This window comes from Pteropus medius, unplaced genomic scaffold, assembly GCF_902729225.1.
Source record: "Pteropus medius unplaced genomic scaffold, Ma_sr-lr_union100, whole genome shotgun sequence".
Lineage (NCBI taxonomy): Eukaryota > Metazoa > Chordata > Mammalia > Chiroptera > Pteropodidae > Pteropus > Pteropus medius.
In genome coordinates, this window is record NW_024355205.1 from 33,651,761 (window position 1) to 33,674,512 (window position 22,752).

Here is a 22,752-nt window from a genome sequence, read left to right on the forward strand (position 1 = left end):
AAATTTTTTCATATCATTTATTGGAAATATGTTTTTGGTACCATTGCTCACTCTTGATGTATGGTTTGGCTGGGTTTGTAGTTCTAGATTAGAAATGATTTCTCTCAGAATTCTAAAGACGTGTTTTATTGTTAACAGAGTCCTCTGCATTGTGATGGGCACTTTGGCTAGAAACTTGAGTCCTTAATGTCTGGGACATTTTCTCATCTGTTTAACACATTTCTTCCCTCTATTTTACAGTTCTTTTTTTGTCTCTCGTATTCCTTCTCATTGTTTTCTCTTTCCTTTCTGGGAGACTTCTTCCATTTGATCTCCTACCTTTTTCTTACCAACATTTAATATAAACACTGTCTTATTCTGATTGTCTTTAAAATCTCTCTGACAAAATATTTGTTCTTATCACTGGGCGTATTAGTCATGGTTTTTCTTTTACTCTGCACTGCTTCTATTTTCTTTCTTTCTTTTTTTTAAATATGTGGTGTTTTTAATTTCTAATTTTACACATTCTTGACTGCCTGGAGATGATTAGCCTTCTGCTTGCATTTCCAAGTGAGACACTAAAAGCTGACTGGAAAATTTTATATCCTTTGGTGGATCACTCAGTGTTGGGTAATCAAATAGGAAGGAGCCCACTATTTCGTTGGGGGCACCCTATGTCAGTATCTGTAGACATTAAAGAATAGAAGTATTAGACCATAAAATAAGTATGTTTAAAATAACAAAAAAAATTGTTTTAAGTTTTAAAAGTGAGAATAACAAAAATAAGATGCTATCCAGAAAGCACATTTGTAAAAGAACCAAATAGAATTTTTAGAAATCATTCCATTTTCCAGAGAGGAACTCTACATCTGGTCCCCAGCTCCTGGCTGCTCGCTCTTCTGGAAGCTCGGCAGGAGAAGAGAGAAAAGAGCATCACACTATTCAGTTTGCTGACTATCTTTTTACAGTAAAATACGCATAGCATAAAACTTACCATCTTAACTCTTTCTAAGTTTACGGTTCAGTAGTGTTAAGTACATTCACATTGTTGTGCAGCCAATGTTCAAAATTCATCATCTTGCAAAACTAAAACTACCCATCAAAAAATAACTCTCTGTTCCCTTTTCCCGATATAAATGGATTCACAGTATTTGTCTTTTTGTGACTGGCTTATTCCACTTAGCATAATGTTGTCAGGGTTCATCCATGTTTTAGCATGTGTCAGAATTTCCTTTTTAAAGGCTGAATAGTATTCCATTGTATAAATATACCACATTTTGTTCTTTCATCGATGAATGGTTGGTTTGCTTACACCTTTCCACTATTGCGAGTAAAGCTGCTAGGAACATACAAATATCTCTTCAAGACCCTGCTTTCTGTACTTTTCAGTATATACTCAGAAGTAGAATTGCTGGATTATATATAGTAATTCTGTATTTAACTTTTTGAGGAACTCCCAGAAGCTGCACCATACTATGGTTGCTTAAGAGTGCACAGAAGTTCCTTTTCTCCACATTCTCCCCAACCGTGCTATTTTCTGGTACTGTTGTGTTTGTGAAGTGGATTCATTTATTTTTTTAGTTTTTGATAAGAGCCATTCTGATCAGTATGAGGTGATACCTCATTGTGGTTTCGATTTGCATTTCCCTAATGATTAATGATGTGATCATCTTTTCATGTGCTTAGTGGTCATTTACACACCATCTGGAGAAGTAGCTGCTCCTTTGTCCGTTTTTTAAATTGAGTTTTTAGTTTTTTTATTGTTGAGTAGTAGTTCTTTATATATTCTGATTTAAACCTCTTATTAGATACTTGATATGCAGATGTTTTCTCCTATTCTGTAGGTTGCTTTTCATTGTTGATTTTGTCCTTCGATGTACGGAAGTTTTTAATTTTGATACAGTCCAATTTATTTTTTTCACTTGTTTCCTGTTCTTTTGGTGTTAATTATTGCCAAATCCAGTGTCATGAAACTTTCCTCTATGCTTTCTTCTGAGTTTTGAGTTTCAGCTCTTAAGTTTAGGTCTTTCATTCATTGAGTTAATTTTGGTATATGGTGTAAGGTAAAGGTACAGCTTGATTCTTTTGCATATGGATATCAAGCTTTCCCAGCTCTCTTTGTTGAAAAAGATTTGTCTTTTCCCCTATCGAATGGTCATTACTCCCTTTTGGGAAATAATTCGACCATATACGACAGGGTTTATTTCTGGGCTGTTTGCTGACTGGCTCTTTACCCATCTGTTTTCAGTTGTGGCTGAGCCTGCTGTCATCGGTTTCTTCAGAGGACACACCTCCGGTCTTACTGGGGTTGCCTTAGGGTAGTCGCAGGCAGGGTTGCTCAGGGTAAAAGAAGGATCTCATGGAATGTCAATTACTTTTAAAAACTTTCTACCTGTCTTGTTTTCATACAGTCTCTAGTACCTTTCATTCCAAGGTATCAAAGTCTAATTCCTAAACCCTTCTGGGTTTGGTCGAGGTTCCTGGCCAGCTTCTTGTTGGGTTTCCCATCTCCTGCAGACTTCACATTGAGCTCTTTCCAGGCTATTCAGTTATCGCTAGTCTCTGTTTTCCAGTTTCCAAACTACTGACTTTAGTTTACTATTATTCATCGATTCTTTTTGTTCTTCTGGGTTTATGCCTTTTTCCCCCCCACTGTAGAGTGAGTGGATTCAGGACAAAGCAGGCTTCCATGTTTAAAAAGTTTTATATTTAAAATTTGTGACTTGATTCTTAAATCTGTGTGATCTACCTAGCATCTCATTTGTGTATGTGAACTTTATGGACATTATTTTTAAATGTCTAGTTATTTAAAGGGATACCTATTTTATAGGGTGATATTTCTTTTACCTAATGTTATTTTGGGGATGGCGTGTCTAATACTGCTGCATCTTGTCTGCTAATATTTTCTCCTGGTGGATTTTTTCCTTAAATGTTATTTTAGATGGTTTACTCATATATTCATTCCCCAAATAATGACCCAGGAGAATCCTACGCTGTCTGGTTGAGGCTGTATCCACAGTGGTTCTACAGGTTATGTAAATTGAAACTAACTCAAGTGAGGGCATGCCTCTTTTTACAGAATTTCACATTATACTTTTTTTTTTTAAACGTAGAATCCGGATCAAAACAGACAAGGCAGACTTCCCTTCTTCCTGTCTCTTTTTATTGAAGGAATGAGGACGCAGTTACTTCCCAGTGCGGGCTTCTCTTCTGCCAAATCTATTCCGGAGTCACACCCTTAAAGCTGAAATCTTTGCATTCTAGTTAAGCACGCCACTCAGATCCCAAGTGCATCCCCACCTTCACATCTTATTTTTGTTTTTAATTCCTTCTTTATTTGAGGTCCTTGAGGATTTTCCTTATTTTTATTTTCATATGAGTTTAGTTGTGCCTTCAAAGGGATACTTTTTTTTTTAATACACACTTACAAGGTTTATGTTCCAGGTGTTCTAAGCATTCACAAATATTAAGTTAGTTAATTCTCTTAACCCTGTAAGCTGATACTATTATCTTCGTTTTTACAGATGACAAAATTTGAGGCACAGAGGCTGTTTCTTGCCTAGGATCACACACCTTGTTAAATATACCTCATAGACCATCATCTGTCTAGGTGTGTGTGTGAGTGTGTGTATTACACTGCTGCTTTGGCTGCTCAAAAGTGGTTTCTCTACAGTTAATGACATGTTCTAGAGGTTGTTTTTAAGAATAGTTGGAAATAATTACTTATGTTTACATGAACAGCCACTGTTGAGCATTCATTGTTTCTTACCGGTGGGTGCCTTCTTTGCTTTTCTCTCCTGGGACTCTTAAGAACAATTTATCTTGTTTCAATTTGGAGTCTCTGTATGCCATGAAAATTGACATTCCTACCACTGCACTCTGCCATACTTCTAAAATCAGAGTTTTGGAGTGTGGATCAAAATGCCCCGCTTCTAACCTGACAGATTTCACACTTGACAGAAATGCATAAAGAGACAGAAATATTGAGGGTTTATGGCAGTCGATGGATTAATCATTGTCTCCTTTGGTGGCTAGGGGTTTTATACCCCAAGGCCATGCCCCATACTAAGATTTAGAAAGGGTGAGGAGTACGCCTTTTTAAAAAATGAATGGTGGGATGTCAACTGTGCAGAGGGGGGAGCTGGGACAGGACGATCTTCCTGCTGGCACATACTCAGGTAACTTAGTTAGAAAATAGGCTTCTTGTGCAAGATGAAAATCTGGAAATTGATTTTCATTAAAAAGTCTTTGTGATGTATGCTTTAGAAAGTTTGAATTACTTATACTCCACATTACACAAATCTGTGCCATATTACGTGATACCTGCCGTAGAAAAGTCCAAGTTGGAAGACGGTTCTAGAGTACTGTTTCTCACGTTTGTACTTCATGCAGCCTGATGTGAACCAGTGCTTGGGGATTGTCTGAAATCAGGTGTGGACAGAGGAAAGTAGAGCTCTCTCTGACACCTTGTGGTAGCAGCTGAGCACTACAACCGCGGCTGTCAGTTTGTAATCACATTTCTAGGGCTCCCTTCATATGAAACACTTAAAGTGCCTCACTTTTCTTTATATATGAGAGAATCTGCCCTAAATTAAAGCAAAAAGTCTTCATTGCATGGATATTCTCTGCATATTGAAATTTTCAAGCGTTGGCCTTTTAAACCATTTGTGTTTATTCCTTTAATATTTACATTAACTCAGGAGGTTAGCAATTCCCTGTACCATGAGGTTGATTGGCATATTCTTTCATACTGTGTTACTGTGAATAGCATCAAACATAAAATCCTTTGAAATCAAGGTTTGTGGTATTTAAACTATTATTCGATGTTGTTTAAAGGGTTTATAGATGTATTCTACTTTACTGCTACAAGTTCAGCTATAAGGAACTCGGAGTAAATAATATAATGGTGTCAGATATTGACTTTCCAGAGACCACCAGAAACGCTTGTTGATTAATAAGCAAAGTTTATTAAGCCTAATGCACTAAGGAGAAAACACAAAGTATTAGTTGTGTCTCACAGTAGGGAGATTAGGAAATGATACAAGATTTTAGAGTCTTGGCTGGGTAATTTTGAAGTAGGTCTTGCAAGGTTGGTAATGGATTGGACAATTTATGACATCATGGTTTTGGTGTATATAAGAGGCAGGAAGGGGTTTCAAAACTAGTCTTGATGAGTAAACCATTTAGTTGATTGAAAGCTTTATCTTCCAGGAATCTTATCTTATGTTGTTGTATCTTCCAGATATATCCTGAAAGAAGCAGCTAAGTTATTTTTAGTTGGTCTCAGTGTTGTTTAACACAAGGACAGAAAATTATATTGGTTTTGTTAAACAAAAACAAAAGAAACTTTCATGGCTGATAGCTTTTCTGAAAGAAAGGGTTTATTGAGGCAAATGCTAGCCAGAAAAGGACCAGATCTGGGGGCATGCAGTCTAAACCACCAGCAGCAGGGCTAGGTGGAAGAGACAGGCACGGCCACAGTCCTGGAATCAACGGGCACTTTCATACATTATGTTTTGGGGAAGACAGATGTAAATTGCTTTGAAAGAATTTATATCGGTTACAGATAAAGGAGTAGTGGGGAAAGGTGAAGCAGGGGCTGTCCTAGGATAGGTGCACGGCCAGTAAGGAAGAGGTTTACCACTTTTGATTGGTGTGGGAAACAGTCCTGAAAGTTCCTGCATTGTCAGGATGCTGTGGAGTCTGGTGGTCGTTACAGTAGTTCATTCAAAGCTCCAGGAAGCACTCAGGAATGTGAGCACTGTATTTTTAGTTGGTCCACAGCTATTAATTGGTTAACTACTTTCACTCTCCTGCCCACTGTAATTTAATTTAGAACCCCTAAGAATTTTTCTCTTCTCAGTTTCTGTTCTTAAAGCTAAGACCTGAATTAATTTACATAAATCATTGATTTGTTTCAGCTTTGCCCGAAGTTTTTACATACAAATTCTACTAGTCACACTTGGCCATTCAGTGCTGTTGCTGAATTAATAGGTATGTAAAATTGACATTCATATGTGATCTGTTGCTCGCAATTGAAATTTTAAAACTTTTCATTGAAAAATAGTATGTAAATGTGCTTTAAAAAAAATAAATGGTGGGGGAAGGGGGAGGTAAATGGGGTAAAGGGGGTCAATATGTGGTGACAAATCTAACTATGGGAGGTAAACAGTGTAAATATATATGTGTGTCTTACCGTTAAAGTGTACAGCTGAAACTTACTGGATTTCATTAACCAATGTCACCATAAAAAATAAATTCAAAAATAAATAAATAACTAAATGTTATCTTGAATGATAACATTTTGGGTAAAGGTTACCTAGCATAACGACTTTGGATGTCAAATTAATTATTGTTCAACCCTCCCTATACTACTGGCAAGTATTTTAATTTGCTAAGTTCATAAAACGTTTGTTGAAAATATTTTTATTCTGACTACGTAAGAAACAGGTCTATTGCAAAAAATGAGAATTATGTTTTTAATAGTTGGGAAGTATGTATAATATAGAGTGCACTTATTTTTCTGGTGTTAATAAGTAGGATTAATGTTATGTTAGATTTGTGATAATAAATTCTTACTTCCTCCAATAGAATAATCAGGGTACAAGATTGTATTTTAGTAATATTTTAATGAACGTGAGAAAAGAGGCAAGGTTGTGATCAGATGTAAATAATGGGTCATGATTTTTTCCTTAGGAAAATTCATGCATGTGAATTTTAATTTAAGCATGTGTTTGGGAAACGGATAATAAAGGACAATTATATTCTTAGTAATTCTTAGATATAATTGAGATTATTTATCAAGGAAGGGTTCTATCTTAGATGAAAAAGAAAAGAAGGAACCTTCGAGCACCCTTCTTTTCCAAAGTTTCCCGGCTGACATTTGCTGTTCTGGTGTTTTTTTTTTAACGCCTGCAGCACCTGGTCTTCCTGGGTGGTCTCTCATCCAAGTACTAACCAGGCCCGACCTGCTTAGCCTCCGAGATCAGACGAGAGTGGGCACGTTCAGGGTGGCATGGCCACAGACTCGGGTGGTTTTGAAAACCCAGGAGTGGATACGCTGCTGCACGGCAGCCATGCTCAGTCGTTCTTGTTTTACTGCACCCGAGAGGAGCTGCCCAGCGGGGAGTGTTCATTCACGGACGCTGATTCTCTAACTTTCGCTTTCGCTTAGAGCAGCCGACAGTCATGGTATTATTCTTTGTGGGGTATCAGATTTTAAGTTTTTAATGAAACACTGCCTTTCCTGAAGTGGTTGATTAGAAACAGATTATTTGATTTTAATTGTAGCCTGCCTTAGGGAAGGATAATTTGAGAACCATTATTTATGTTATAATAAACACTTAAAAATATACCTCAAAAAGTAGTTTTGGTTAGTTAGGGATATTCAAATGGATCTTAGGTAGTTCACAGGTTTATTTTATTACTGCTACTGTTGACATTTTTTCATTTTTCTTCGATGTATTCTTTTGTACTTGGCTATTCGGAGAGGAACATGGATGCTAAACAAGGGTGTTATATGGGGAGGTATACAGAGATCATAGCAGTATAAAAACCGCCAGAAACTGGTTAGATTGTGTTAAATTCAGCCCAGTAAATTCGAAGATCTAATTCGGTCTAATTAAGCAACTCATGAATGGGGCAGCATCCCATCTAGCAACTAGGAGGGCATTCAGAGGAGTGGTACAAAACGGAAGGATTTTGTAGGAAGAAGGTTGGGACAGGGGAGCTATTAGTGAAAGAAAAGAAAGGATTATTTTGGGGACATCTTTTGGGAGAGGAAAAGAAGGGGAAGAAAGGTTTTTACCTTAAAGATTGCCTTGCCTCTTCTTTCTCTTTAGGGGATGGAGAGGGCCTATGTGACACATTGATGACCTTGCTACAGGTGCTTGACCCGAAAATTCCAGACTGGTTAAGGTTAATTCAGATAACATTTGAGAGGTTACAACTTTAGTTAGTTCAAAATCCGTATTAAAAGCTAGGCTTGGCGTCATGGACTTTTATTAGCCCAAGTGACACCATTTGGGACCTCTGGTCTTCTCTTTAACAGTTGAAAAGGGGCACAATTTGAAGAACTTTGTGGAAAGTAAACTTCCATCTATGTATGTAGCTTAGCAGAACACGATACTGCTGTCTCATTTATTCATTAACCGCCTTGTGTTCCTTCCATGACACGCAGCTCTTAGTTTCCCTTATGGTAACCAGGCTAGTTCTTTGGGCAGAAGACCTTGTCTTGATTATATCTGTAGTGCAGTGATCTTCCTGCTTTTACGCTGTTTCAGTGTAGTGGGTATCAGTTTTTGCTTGTTATGTAACGAATGGAGGGCTTTGGAAAGAGTTAATTCTGAATTGTCAGTGAGCGATATATAGCAGGATACAGTTAGCTTCATGTTTTCAAATCTTAGGGGTTCTTAAACATTTCAACTTTTTCAATTTCCTTAAAATGTTATTGTGTTGATTGTTAAAGGATTGTTCTGAACTAATTGCTTTCTTTAAAATGCAAACCGAAAATTTCTCAAAACTTTTGCTTCTTAGATAATGCATATGATCCTGATGTGAATGCTAAACAGCTTTGGATTGACAAAACAGTGATAAATAAGCAGATATGCTTGACCTTCACCGATAATGGGAATGGCATGAATTCAGATAAATTACATAAAATGCTAAGGTATGTAAAAGAGTTTCATGTGTCATACTTATTGCCCATAGTTTTTATTTTTTAAACATGAAATGCTACACCTACAGTGTGTTCTGTTCTCTAAATCGTCCATCATTTTCTACCTATTGGGCAGTCCCTACCATTTTTCCCATCACTCCCTCCCCATGTCTGACTTATCTGAAATTCCATCATTCTTTTATAGAATTGTAGCACATTGATATCAGTTATTTATACTTTAGTGTAAATTAGTTTTAACTGGTATTTCCAATAAAACTTACTACTTTGGGGGTGGTAATTTTTAAAAGATTCAGAGGATGAGGAAGCAGCATAAAATAGTCATAAGGCTTTGGGCTCTAGAGTCGCACAGTAGGATGTCATTACGAAGCCAGATGTGCCTAATATGGAAACTAAGATACATAGGACAAGTACCAGGTAGAGGATGAATTTTGCAGCAGAAGCCTTTCTACTCTTCGTCAGATATTCCTCATGCTGCCCACAAGTCAGCACGACCCCATCAGTGATCATACTACAGCAGGCTTGCTGAAAACAGGAGAATCATACATGCTTAGAGGAAGAGATTTCATGGAGTGAAAGAAATCTCAAGGTCCTGGGCCCCAAATAATAACTCAATGGCTTAGCCAGGATGTGCCAGGCAATGAGCTCCTGTTTTAGCTTATGTAATCCTTAAGTACCCCTATAGTTTAGACTTGGTTTCCTTCATTTCAGAGATGGGGAAACACATCAAGGCAGATTAAAAGCTAATTTGCCCAAGATTATACATGTGGGAAGGATGAGGCCAACATACAAACCCAGGCTTTTTCCATATTACGGTGTTTGAGTTAAAAACATGAACATCATACATACTTATTTCTTTAAATCTTGCTTTTCTTTTTAGCTTTGGCTTCAGTGACAAAGTCACCATGAATGGTCATGTCCCAGTTGGATTGTATGGGAATGGTTTCAAGTCAGGTTCTATGCGTCTGGGTAAAGATGCAATCGTTTTCACCAAAACCGAGGAGAGCATGAGCGTGGGCTTGCTGTCGCAGAGCTACCTGGAAGCCGTGAAGGCGGAGCACGTTGTCGTCCCGATAGTGGCGTTCAACACACACCATATCCTCTCGATTTTCAAATGCAAACTGTGCGGGGCCTGCACAGACGATGCGGGCCATCCTGACCTTAGCCCTCCCCCACATTCTTTCTTTAAGTCTCACCTTCCATCTCAGCGCTCATTCCTGTCCACTGCCTCTGCTCAAATCTGGGGCTAAGCTTTTCTCTGTTGGAATTGCGCCATGCAAAGCCTTACCTTACCATTAGCTGGTTGCATTTTATGTTGAGCTCCCCATAGCTCTCTCCTCTTTACTTCGGTCTCGTGGTCTAATAAGACTTGTAGTCTGGCCTGAAAATTTCTCTAATTACCGTGGAAAGCAAGAGATCTTTAGGAAAATAACTTCTGTATAAACACATTTCAAATATTGGAAACAATCAGAGATGATAAACTTGCTCATACTTCATCCTTCAGGGTATTCAGTTGAAATCAAACTGCCATTTTAAAACTTAGAATATCATTTAGTAAATAGTTTTTCTCTTGTTTAAGTTTGAGTTGGTTTCCATATTGCAAGTGTAAAAAATATGTGGTTGGTCTGAGTCTTTAACTTAGGATATACGACAGATGATTAACTTAGCGGAATCACAAGCAAGCCTTGCTGCAATTCTGGAGCATTCTCTTTTTTCTACGGAACAGAAATTACTAGCAGAACTGGATGCTATTATGGGTAAGAAGGGGACAAGAATCATCATTTGGAATCTTAGAAGGTAAGTATAGACCTCAGCTAGTTGTTAATCATTTGGGAAGTAAAGTGCGTTTGCAGGAATGATTTTATTACATTCATCCGTTGTTACACGGAGTAAAAACACACTGGAAGGTGGCATAGTTAATGATTTTTTTTTCCCCAAGGATATTTTATTGAGGCCACTTGGCTTCAATTTGCAGTAATTTTATATTACTAAAAATAAATTTCCTAGTCCTGCCATTTAGTCTTCATAGCACTCAATTGCTCTTTGTTATTCCACCTGTCTCTTCCTCAGCAGCAACAACAGAATACACACACACACACACACACACACACACACACACACACACACACAACACACACACACACAAAGAGAGAGAGAGAGAGAGAGAAAGAAATGAGAAATGAGAAATGAGAAGATAAAAACCCAGCCAGGTCCCAACCTACAAGTTGAAAGATCTTTGTCCATTTGGTCCATTACTTAAAGCTAACGTGATTTAGCACATGTTGAGAAAAGTAATATAGGTGAGACTTCTATGTTGCTTAAATTTATAGTGAGGATAAGATCCTTTGCAAATAAAAATTTTAAAATTTAGGATGATTGTAATATTGAGAGACTTAAGACATGTTAAACCATGGGAACAAAGCACAAATACTGGTAAACCTAAAATACTTTAAATCTGTGCTTTTCTATTCTCCTGTGTTCCCTTTTTCTTTTCTTTTCTTTTTCTTGCTTTTGTTTCTGTGTCCCTCTCCCAGTTTTTTTTTTATTTAAACTTTTAATTTTGAGATAATTGTAGATTCATGCGCAGTCGTAAGAATAATAGAGAAATCTCACGTACCATTTCCCCAGTTTCCCCCGATGGTGACATCTTGCAGAACTAGAGTATACTCACTAGGATGTCAATATTGACGTTGATACTAGTCCAGATACAGGACGTTTTTATCACCACAAGAATTTTCAAATTGCCCTTCTACGTCCACACCCACTCCCTCCTTAATCCCTGGCAACCTCTAACATGTTCTCCATTTCTATAATTTTGTCATTTCAAGAATGTTGTCTAAAAGGAATCATACAGTGTGAAAGTGTTGGAGGTTGGCCTCTTTCTTTCAACGTAATTCTCTAGAGATTCAGCCAGGTTCTTCCATATCTCATAGTTTGCTTTCTTTTTCTTGCCAAGTAGTATTGTATTGTATGGCTGGAGCAGTGTGTTCAACCATTCACCTATTAAAGGCTGTCTGGGTTGTTTATAATTTTTGGCTATTACAAATAAAGCTCTAAATATTGGTGTACAGGTTTTGTGGGAATATAGTCTTCATTTTTCTACAGTAAGTGACCCAAGAGTATAATTGATGGTTCATATAGTAGTCACATGTTTAGTTTTTTAAGAAACCACTAGAATGTTTTTCAGAGTGGCTCTACTAGACATTTGATCTTTTCACCGGCAATGTGTGAGTGAATTCAGTTTGGGGCATTTTCCTAGATTCCTTTTCTTTCATTCTTTTCTTGCTTTTGTTTCCCCCACCACCGCTACCGCAGATAGGTGTTTTGTTTTGTTTTGTTAACTAATAGTAACCCCTTGCTTTTCTTGCTGTGAAGTTAAAATTTAGCTGCTTCAAAAAAATTATTTTTACAGCTACAAAAATGCAACAGAGTTTGATTTTGATAAGGATAAATATGACATCAGAATTCCAGAAGATTTAGATGAGACAACAGGGAAGAAAGGGTACAAGAAGCAAGAGAGAATGGATCAAATTGCCCCTGAAAGTGACTATTCCCTGAGGGTATGTATCCACCTCTCTTTGTGGAAATGAGAAAACCAAATGGAAATTTGTGTTACCAGCTTGTGTTATAAATGCTACCATTGATCTCTAAATGAAAGTATCTCACAAGGACCTACTAAACTTTTCATGTGCACACTGGTTGTTTGATTAGAATCAGTTTTTTAATTGTGAAGTCATCAGGTCTAACAGCGTTTCTACTTTCACTATGTAGTTATCTTATTAAATTGGGAATACTACGATCGGTGTATCCTATGACAGCCGTAATGATTAAGTCAATCAAAAATATCAAATTCAGTTATTTTTTTAAATTTAAAATGTTCTAGGATACACCTTAAAATCCTACTGCTATAAATTATGTATAGACTAGATGTGATGTACATTATTATAATTTTGTGATAAATATCTCTGAGATTTAACCTTAGAAATGGTATTTTTTTGAGATTGAGGAAATTAATATCGGCATAACAATGATGTTATAAGAATATTAAGTTTCTTAGTTACTATGATAAGACATATCATACTATGTTTTCCCTTTATTTTGGCGCCAAAAGATTCCATAACCCCGAACCGAAGATACATTTGACATTTACAGATATTACTATCCTTTGATGTACCCCAATGTTTTAGTGAAGTATTTTCTAATTGTTAAGAAAATCTTGCTCAAATATCAGATGGGTCTAGAGGCAGCCAGAGCAGATGGTGGTGTTTTAGTGTACCACGAAGTATTAAGTGTTTTAAAATATCATTAATGGGTTTTATAAATGACAGAACACTAATTTTAAAGTCAGGAGTCAGGAAAAAAAATAAGAGAAAAGTTCAGATCATATCATACGTGCTGTTTTGTAATTTTTTTTCACTTGTTAACGTAGGTCAGTAGATTGTTTTCTGTGAATTATTTTCACTGGCTACAATATATTGAGTTTATTTTTAATGAAAAGTAATAAAATATTAACATACAGCTTTATAGTGTGATTTTACTGAAGAGTCGATGGGTCCTTTATGAAAGCAAGGTGGTAGCTTTCTTTTTAAATACATGTGTAAGTAGTGTCAAACAAACATGTAGATAACTGTTTTCTAAAGGACAGATGTTGTGTCTTTGCAGGCTTACTGCAGTATATTATATCTAAAGCCAAGAATGCAGATCATCTTACGTGGACAGAAAGTGAAGACACAGCTAGTTTCAAAGAGTCTTGCCTACATCGAACGTGATGTTTATCGACCCAAATTTTTAGTATCCTTTATTTTCTTTTTTGTGATGTCGTATAGAGCTGTATCAATCAGGTGTATTCCCCTTCCCCGTAAATTTCTTCATTTATCCTAATGGATTCTGATTCTAACTTTGCCCTTTTTAATGCACTTTTGGACTCATAAATAATGAAATAGAGTGATTTGAAGGGAGTAAGGTGGTGTGTTCAGAATTTTTCTTAACATTTAAGGCTAAAACAGTGAGAATTACTTTTGGATTCAACTGCAGAAATAAAGATCATTACGGGATAATGATGTATCACAGAAATAGACTAATCAAAGCTTATGAAAAAGTTGGATGTCAGTTAAGGGTAAGCTGAAAATGTCTATATCTTTTAAAAGAGAGTAACTTGTTATTGGGTCAAATGTGAAATAATAATGCTTTTTGCCTAATGACTTTTAAATGTTAAGTTTTTAATAACCTCGGTATGGCACTTGAACTTAAAACACTTTTGATACCAGTTTCTTATTTGGTCCTGAATAATCACATGAGGGGTACAGAACATTTTATCTCTGTTTCGCAGATGAGGAAATGGTCTAATAAGACCTAATAGATCTGATGATGAGTATGGATCTCAGACACGAATGCAGATCTTTTGTCTGCATTTGGATGTGGACCCCTGGTTATTTTATGCTGGAATGAAATTGGTTGGCTTTAATTAGTGCTGACTTAATAGTGTGAAAAAACTATCTGATAGCTGATTTACTTTTTTGGAGTTAGTTCCTAAATATATTAGAGCCTTCCTCCTATACCACTTCCACTGTAGAATTTAGGATGATGAACACTGTTTCATGTCAATCTGTTTGTCCTTTACATGTTTTCACAGAAAGGTTTTTTTGGTGTGTGTGTTAAGAATTCAGTGATAAATTCTGAAAGTCACCTTGTTTTTAAATTAAAATTATTTAGGTGACATCGATTAATAAAATCAAATAGATTTCAAGTGTCCAATTCAGTAATATGTCATATCATATGTATATTGCATTGTGTGTTCACCAACCAAAGTTAAATTTCCTTCTGCCACCAAAATTTGATTCTTCTTACCCCAACTACCTCTCCCCTCCCTACCTTCTCTCTGGTAACCACTGATAGACTGTGTCCACGAATCTCTTTTTGTTCGTCATGTTACTTTTAGTTTTATATCCCACATATAAGTGAAATCATATGGTTCTCAACTTGGTCTGACTTATTTCGCTTAGCATGATAATGTCAGGATTCATCTATGTTGCCCCACTTGCAGGATTTCATCTTTTCTTATGGTTAAGTAATAGTCCATTGTGTATATATGCCACATCTTCTTATCCTCAAAAAACTAAGAATAGAATTACCATATGACCCAGCAATTCCTCTTCTGGGTATTTAACCAAAAAACTTGAAAACATTTACCTGCAAAGATATATAAACAAACAGCAGTGGGTTGTGAGCTCAAGACATCTACCCAGTCAGCATCTCCCATCCTCTGCCACCTCCAAAGGCATGCCTTGAACCTGATGGTCCAGAGAGTCCAGTTTAAAATCCAGTCATCTAATCTATAACCTTATTTGATGTGATGCTTCATACCATTGTCTCCACCACTTAGAGTCCAATCTTTGATCTCCTTTAGTTGCCCTATTCATATACATCAAAACACTTGAAAAGTCTAACTCCTGTTAAATTGGTATCAACATAAAAAAGATAAGATGCAGAGCATGTCTTCAGCTCCGCTTGGTGAGGCGGATGTGGTAGGTACATCCTTAGAGCATCAGAAAAGGCTCTTTGGAGAAAGTGGTGATTGAGATGAATCTCGGTTGACTGTACTTTGTTGGAAAGTCTGGCAGGGGTTTTCCAGGCAGAGGAAAGAACATCTGCAAAGGAAGGGAATGAAGCTTCTGAGACTATAACATCACTAAGGGAGTAATTTGCTGTGCCTGACCAGATGACAAGTGGGAAATAGAGTAATGGGAGAGACAGGAAGATGAGGGTGGACAGAAGGTGAACAAAACTACAAGTTGAAGGATTTACAAATGGCATGAGATGTAGAACCACTGGTGGTTTCGAATAGAGTAGGATTATGATTAGATTTATATAGTTTCATCTGCAGTTATGAAAAGTTTCATAAGTTACATATTCTTTCACTTTTTGTATGTAGACTCAAGTAAGTTGCAGTCATGAACAAAATATGCTTGGTAGTCATGTAGATAATCAGAATATGACCCACATGCTTTGAGTTCAGTATTTTAGCTAGCATGTGTAAATCTGAATAACTGACTTTAATTTTTATCTAACAAACTTATGGAACATTATATGCCAGAACCTTTGCTAGTCACTGTGGATATAGAAAGGAGTTAGTTGTGGTTTCTGCTCCCTAAGAAGTTACATCCCAGTAGAGGTGGTCTTTTTTCCCCTTGTGAAAAGTTGAGGGTGATAAAACTTGTCCAAATGGGTATCTGACAACAGTGAAAGTAGTTTTAGAGGAAGGCTCTAATATATTTAGGATTAACTCCCAGAATAGTAAATTACCTACCAGACACTGTTTTTCTGTCTAAATTTCATAAGAATCTTATGAGATAAGACATAGGAACATGTTTCATACAAATTGTAAATTTTTGTGGACGGGTAATAGCATCATATCTTATGCGTAAAATGCCATTTTCATTTTCAGGCAAACAACATGGGTGTTGGAGTAGTGGGAATTATAGAGTGTAATTTCCTAAAGCCAACTCATAATAAACAAGATTTTGACTATACTAATGAGTACAGGTATGTTAACTATTTAAATTATTGACTTTTTACTGTTTATTTTGGAAATGCTTTCACAACTTTTTCTAAGCTGACATTTTTTTCTGTCTTATGGATGTTTTTACATTATAGAACTTTTAAGAAAATGGGTAGGTGAAAAGCTTGCACAGAAAACACTTTTACACATCATCTTCCATCCTAGGAATTCTCTTTCCTCACAAGTAGAAATTTATTCTCCCCTGTCTTTATTGATGACATATTTCAGAGATTCACAGAAAATAGAGAAAGTCCATGCTTTCTTGTTATCACAGTTGTTTGTGTAATCACAAAATCTTGAAACTTTGCACTTGGATGGGAATTTTAAGGTAATTTTGTTCTGTGTACCTTAGACAGAAAAACTCATCTGTTAAGAGCAGTTAGAAGCCATAGAATAAATATGACTATAGATGTCACTTGTAAATTTAGGAAGCACAAACAGTCCTAATGAACATATGTTACGGAATAGAATGCAAATGTTATATAAATATTTATGGTAAAGACAAATGCCATAGGCCTTCTCTTCAAATAAAGAACAAATAAAGCAGTGGGAGGAAGGACATAAAGATAAGAGCAAAATCAGTGAATTAGGAAACACGTACAAGAAAAAATAAATATATCTTCAGAGTTTGGAATAGTAGAAGGTGATTACTAAAAGGAGTAGGTGTCCAGAACAAGCAGGTACAAAAGAGCAGGTGTTATCTCTAGATTGAAAAAGAATAGACAATAAAGGAACTAGGAGAAAGGCCGCCTACTCCTGAAGTCAGAGATTCAGATCTCTTAATAGAGGTCATGACAAACAGGAATAAGCTACCTGCCATGGCAAGAAATTTGCCAGATGGCCTGGCCAGTGTAGGTCTGTACACGTGGCCCGCTGTTGCCGGAGGCTGTGGGTGGGCTGGAGCTGGTGTGTAGAGATCTACCTGCCTGAGATCCAGGTCTGCTAGAGCTGGTCTCTTGCTGGAAGGCAGAGCATGGCCTAAGAGCACAGCTAGAGCTCCTTCAGGAGGCCACTGGGTTCCAGCCTAGTAGTAACGGTGGGTACCAGAACCTGAAAGACAAGTGTCCTACTGCTGTCACGTGGCAGGTTCATTTCCTGTTAACCCAGTTAAGCATTCCTCAGGCTGGCAAAGGGTAAACGTTTACAGGATCGAGCTCTAGTATCACAAAACTAATCAAGAAAGCCTAGGATTGGAGCTGACACAATCAAAAAGCTCCAGGTTGTTCTTTGATAAGATTAATAAAGTCTGTACGCATCTGGCAAGACTCAGGAACTGCAGAGAAAACATTGTCAGCGTCAGAAATGAACAAGAGGACGTTACCATAGATCCACAGACAAAACCTTGATCAGAGGGATAGCATGAATGAGTTCCCCATTATAAGTGATATGAACACATTCCTTTGACATTGAATCAGTTTTTAGAGAACTTACCACATATTAAATTCAAACATTTAAGGAAGAAGTGGCACAAGTCCTATACAGACTCTTCAAAGATTTTGTGAGGCCACATAACTTTGGTAGTGAACTCATGAATATATTATAAGAAAGGAAATTTATGTCAATCTCTCATGATCAAGATATAAAAATCTTAATTAAAATAATTGCTAAAACCATCCAGTGCCATATAAAAAGGATAATACATTAAAACCAAATGGATTGTATTCCAAGATGGCATGGGTAGTTTTTAATATTAAGAAATCAATGTTATTCTTCAATTGATGTTAGAAAATAAAACTCACATGGTTATTTTCATAGGTACAGAAATTTCTTATACTCATGAGTTCACTACCAAAGATATGTGGCCTCATAAAACCTTTAAAGATCTGTGTAGGACTTGTACTACTTCTTTCTGTTTGACTTTAATATGTGATAAGCTTTCTAAAAATTGATTTGATATCAAGGGAATGTGTTTATAGCACCTAAAATGGTGAAAATTATTTTTTTCTGAATCACACCCATTTATGATTTAGGAAAAAAGGGAGCATTTACAAAATTATTAGTAGGAAGTGCCTAATAACAATACAGAGTATTTACAAAAAAACAGGAAGCATCATTTCTAATGGTGATTAGATAGCCAACCCGCCCAAGAGTGAGAATGAGACAAGGATATTAGCAATTCACCATTGTTCTTGAGGAAATAGCCAGTACAATAAGACAAGAGAAAGAAATGAAAGTTATAAGGATTGGAAAGGAAGAAATGTTTTCTGTAGATGATAATATTTAAGTATATAGAAAGTCCAAAATAATCTGCAATTAGAATTCATATAGGAACAAGTAACATGTATTCTAAGGTTGTTAGATAAGTATTCAGAAATTACTTCTATTTCTGTTTATCAGTAACAACAGAAAAACTACATGAAATTTTTAAAAATAATTTATAATAGCATCAAAAAATAAATACAGAATAAATAAAACATGCAAAGACCTGAACACACCGAAAACTACAAAACATTGTTGAGTGGAATTTAAGACTTGATAAGGTATACTAGTTTAAAGAATTGGAATACTAGATATAAAATGTTGATTTTTCTCCGAAATAATTAAATGGAATTCCATTTAAAAAAAAAAACAAACCCAGTAGGTGTGTGTGAATGGGTGTCGATATATGAATAGGCTTATTCTAAACTTTATGTGGACAGTCAGAAGAGCAAAGATCATTAAGACAATCATTAAAGAATAATAAAGCAATAGATAGGATAAAGCAATAGATAGTAGTATAAATCCTATACTACTAAGTGTCAACGTATATAAAGCTGTATTAACTAAGAAATGAGTGTTAATGAAAGACAGTCTAGTGAAGAAGAGAAGCCAAAGCAAAACCCCACTTTTCATACATACAGTCACCTGATTTATGACAGGTTACATTGTAGCGTAGTGAGAAAATGGTCATCTTTCCAGAAATACTGGGTCAGTTGGCTACCTGTATAGATAAAATGAACTTTAACTCCTACTTCTCAAATGAAAAAAACAGTTCCAGGTAGATTGTAGACCTAAACGAGAAGGGCAAAAACAAGATGGAAACAAGAATATTTTCATAACCTTCAATTAGGCAGGTTTTTTTAACTCGACTCAAAAAAATACTGATCATAATGGGCAAAAAGGGAAAAATTGTCTACAATGAGTAAAACAACAAATGGTGGCAAGATATAGGGAGGTTAGAGCTCTTATAAATTGCTAGTGGATATGAAAATTGTCGATCATTTTTGAAAAAAATTAGACCTTACCAAGTCAATGCCCACCCCTGTGCTACTGCAGTTCCACGCTGAGGTGCGTTCTCCACAGAAGAGGGCGCATCTCCTGGACTGAGGAATAGAGATGATGAGCAAGAGATGAAGAGTTGTGGCCGTAGCCTTAGGTATCTCAGTAGGTCCAATTGATTTGCTTTTAACCTCTTATTGTGGAAGAAGTGAAAGTCTTAATTGTGGGACAGAAGCTACATGAAGTACACTTGCTGCTAATGATCATATACTTTCATAAACCAAAAGAATGAGTTCTGATTTGAACCTCGTCAGGTTGGGGTTGAAATTCAGAGAGCCTGCAGTTCTCCCAGTAATTGGTTGACAACATACTTTAACAACAGGGGACACAAAGTATCATTTTGTGTCTTATTTCCTAGATGGTCCTGGCTCTTCTCTAGGAACTTACCAAGGTGCTTATAGAAAACTGTCATCGTTTGGCGTTCTTTGGAAGCTGGACCTTTTGGAGTTGTCCCTTCCTCTCAGTGTCCACCTACTCATTACTAGGTTATTTATGCTTTCTCTGTGTTTGACAAAGATTTAATCTTTATCATTCTTTTTTCTTAAATGGATTTTATAATTTACTTTTTTAAGGCTTACAATAGCAGCACTAGGAGATAAACTGAATGATTACTGGAATGAAATGAAAGTGAAGAAAAATGCAGACTATCCTCTAAATTTGCCAGTTGAAGATATGCAGTAAGTACATTAAAAAAAAAAATCAACATTCTCATTCAGGGACGGTATCTGCAGGCATTCAGAATGGTCCAGCGTTTGACGTTCCGTAGGAGGCTCACCTATAATACAGCCGCTAACAAAACTAGGCTGTCCTGAACCCTTGGGAATACAATTGTTTACTTTACCAAGAAGGTTGGGAAAGCACCAAAATCCGCATGCGGCATATGCCCAGGCCGACTTGGCAGAGGTCATGCTCTGAGACATAAGTTCTAATGAGGTTAAAGTTCTAAGATGAAAAAACACGTCAGCAGGGCCTGCGGTGGATCCACGTGTGCTAAATGTGTTTGTGACAGGATCAGGCGTGCTTTCCTTATTGAGGAGCAGAAAATCGGTGTGAAAGTGTTGAAGGCACAAGCACAGAGTCAGAAAGCTAAATAAAAAAAGTGAAGCTTTTTTGAGTAGTAAAACAATTAAAAGGCTTGTTCTGCTAAAAAAAAATCAGCATTCTCTAATATCAAGATGTGATACTAGAGGGTATAGTGATTGTATAGAGTTTGCAGTTGACTAACCTATAGTAAGAAATAAATTTACTAAAAGCATACTGTAAAATGAATGAATATATATATTTATATTTATGTATATATACAGAAAAGATTCACGAAACAGTATTGATCATGTATTTTGTGTTGCTTTCATTTTAAAAATGCAAATCTTGACCTCTTAATTTAATTTCACAATCCACTAATGGGTGGCATCTCATAGTTTGAAAAGGATCATGAATGTAAAGTCAGACTTGAGTTTAGATTCTAGTTCTGCTGCTTAAGTAACTTTGTGACATTGAACATGTTACTTGGCCTCTTATAAGCTTCTGTGTTCTCATTTGTAACATGGGAACATTAATAGCACTTACCTCCTAGAGTTGTAAAAGATATGAAGCTTGACAAGCGCTCAGAAACACAGTACATAGGAACAGTCTAATGAATAAGTAATAACTGCATACTAATGGAAAGATACTCAAATTATATGATGAAAAACAGATACAACTCAGTGTGTTAATAATTTCCCATTGTATTTTGTGTGTGTGTCCCTAACACATGCATAACGTAACTTCCTAAAACAAGGAGTTTATAATTTCCTTTGTAAATTTCTGGATTATTTCAACTTTTATGTAATTGTAAGTGCATTTTTTAAAAACTAGATTTAAAATATTATTGGCATTTAGGTGAAGTCTTCCTATATTAAATGAGTCTACATCAATTCTTAATAAGATCGTTGTAATTTTGTTTGTTTCATGTCTCTGTTGGCCAACATTTCAGATTTATTCAAAAACACAAACAGCAACAAAGGGCACCCACAAGTAACAGGCATAGTCCCTTACATCTGGATCAGAGGCCATGCTGGAGGGTATTCTCTTGGCCTTACTCCATCAGCATCTCGGTCCCTTCCTCCTCTACACCTCACGGACACCTCTGAGATCAGTTAAAACTGGAAGAAACAAAGTCACTCTAGAGGAGATTGGTTGCACAGATCACTGTAATTTTTAAATGATGAATATGAAAGTATCTTATAAACTGAAAGAATATACAGATTTTAGTTATTCAGAGATTGGCTATCATAGAGGGTAAAAATGTAATACAGTTATTAAAAATGCTTAAACTATAGTAATACAACTTGTCTCTTCTGTACTTGAGTGGTTTTTTGTGCTAATCTACAAAAATGAACTACACTTGACATTGTAGATGCTAACTTTCAGAGCAAGGGATTTGAAATACTTTTCAGTTGTTTCGAGTTTTTATTATCGAACAAATTTAATAGTAATGGTATTAAACAGTACATTTAAGTCACTGTTTAAATTGGCCCGTGATTTTTTAACCTTTTGAAAGTAACCAAAATTGTCGTTTGTAAAAATTTGTCTTACTACACACAATAATGATGTCACAGAATTTTCAGGGACAGAATTAAATAAAGGGACGTTTTGTGATGGAAATTATGTAGACAATCCAGTGGGAAGAGGTATTTAGCACCTGTGTTTCCGTGCTCACATCTAGTGGTGGTTTTGTTACAGGAAACGTCCCGATCAGACATGGGTTCAGTGTGATTCCTGTCTGAAGTGGCGAAAATTACCAGATGGGATAGACCAGCTTCCCGAAAAATGGTACTGCTCCAATAACCCTGACCCACAGTTCAGGTACCGTACAGCTGGTAGCACCCTTTCTGGGAAGGCAGAAAATGCTGTTCAGGGTGTATGAATAGGCGCTCGTGACCTGTTATTCCCATGTGATTTTTCTGACTAGAAATTGTGATGTTCCAGAAGAACCTGAAGATGAGGATCTGGTGCATCCCACTTATGAAAAAACCTACAAAAAGAAGTGAGTGTTGTGTCAGTGTGTGGCGGGAAAATAATTAGCGCCTAATCATCAGCAGCCGACGCTTCTCTGAAATAAAGCCCATACAGCGGGCCCTTGACCGACGCCCATACCACCCCACACAGCCTGCAGTCAGAAATCCAAGTATAACTTAAGCCAGCCTTCTGCGTATGTGGTTGGTTGAATCTGCATGTGGGATACCTGGGCACACAGGTCGGCCTTTGTGTTTACTGAAAAAAAATGCGTGTGTAAGTGGACCTG

At 36.6% G+C, this 22,752-nt stretch overlaps 1 protein-coding gene and 2 pseudogenes across 2 annotated transcripts in view; 2 read left to right on the forward strand and 1 right to left on the reverse strand.

The window, feature by feature from the left end:
- Positions 1–22,752, forward strand: part of MORC3 (MORC family CW-type zinc finger 3) — a 37,025-nt gene that overhangs the window by 3,473 nt on the left and 10,800 nt on the right. For both annotated transcript variants that reach the window (XR_005651781.1, XM_039858042.1), the window contains exons 2-12: positions 5,901–5,973; positions 8,515–8,647; positions 9,534–9,748; positions 10,303–10,450; positions 12,066–12,213; positions 13,316–13,444; positions 13,650–13,769; positions 16,098–16,195; positions 20,042–20,146; positions 22,191–22,313; positions 22,420–22,494. Coding sequence is in view for 1 of the 2 variants with exons in the window: in XM_039858042.1 (XP_039713976.1) it covers positions 5,901–5,973; positions 8,515–8,647; positions 9,534–9,748; positions 10,303–10,450; positions 12,066–12,213; positions 13,316–13,444; positions 13,650–13,769; positions 16,098–16,195; positions 20,042–20,146; positions 22,191–22,313; positions 22,420–22,494 (1,367 nt within the window). In the remaining variant the exon portion in view is untranslated. The remainder of the gene's footprint in view (positions 1–5,900; positions 5,974–8,514; positions 8,648–9,533; positions 9,749–10,302; positions 10,451–12,065; positions 12,214–13,315; positions 13,445–13,649; positions 13,770–16,097; positions 16,196–20,041; positions 20,147–22,190; positions 22,314–22,419; positions 22,495–22,752) is intronic.
- LOC120599147 (uncharacterized) lies at positions 6,889–7,006 on the reverse strand (annotated as a pseudogene).
- On the forward strand, positions 20,195–20,612 carry LOC120598908 (60S ribosomal protein L34-like; annotated as a pseudogene).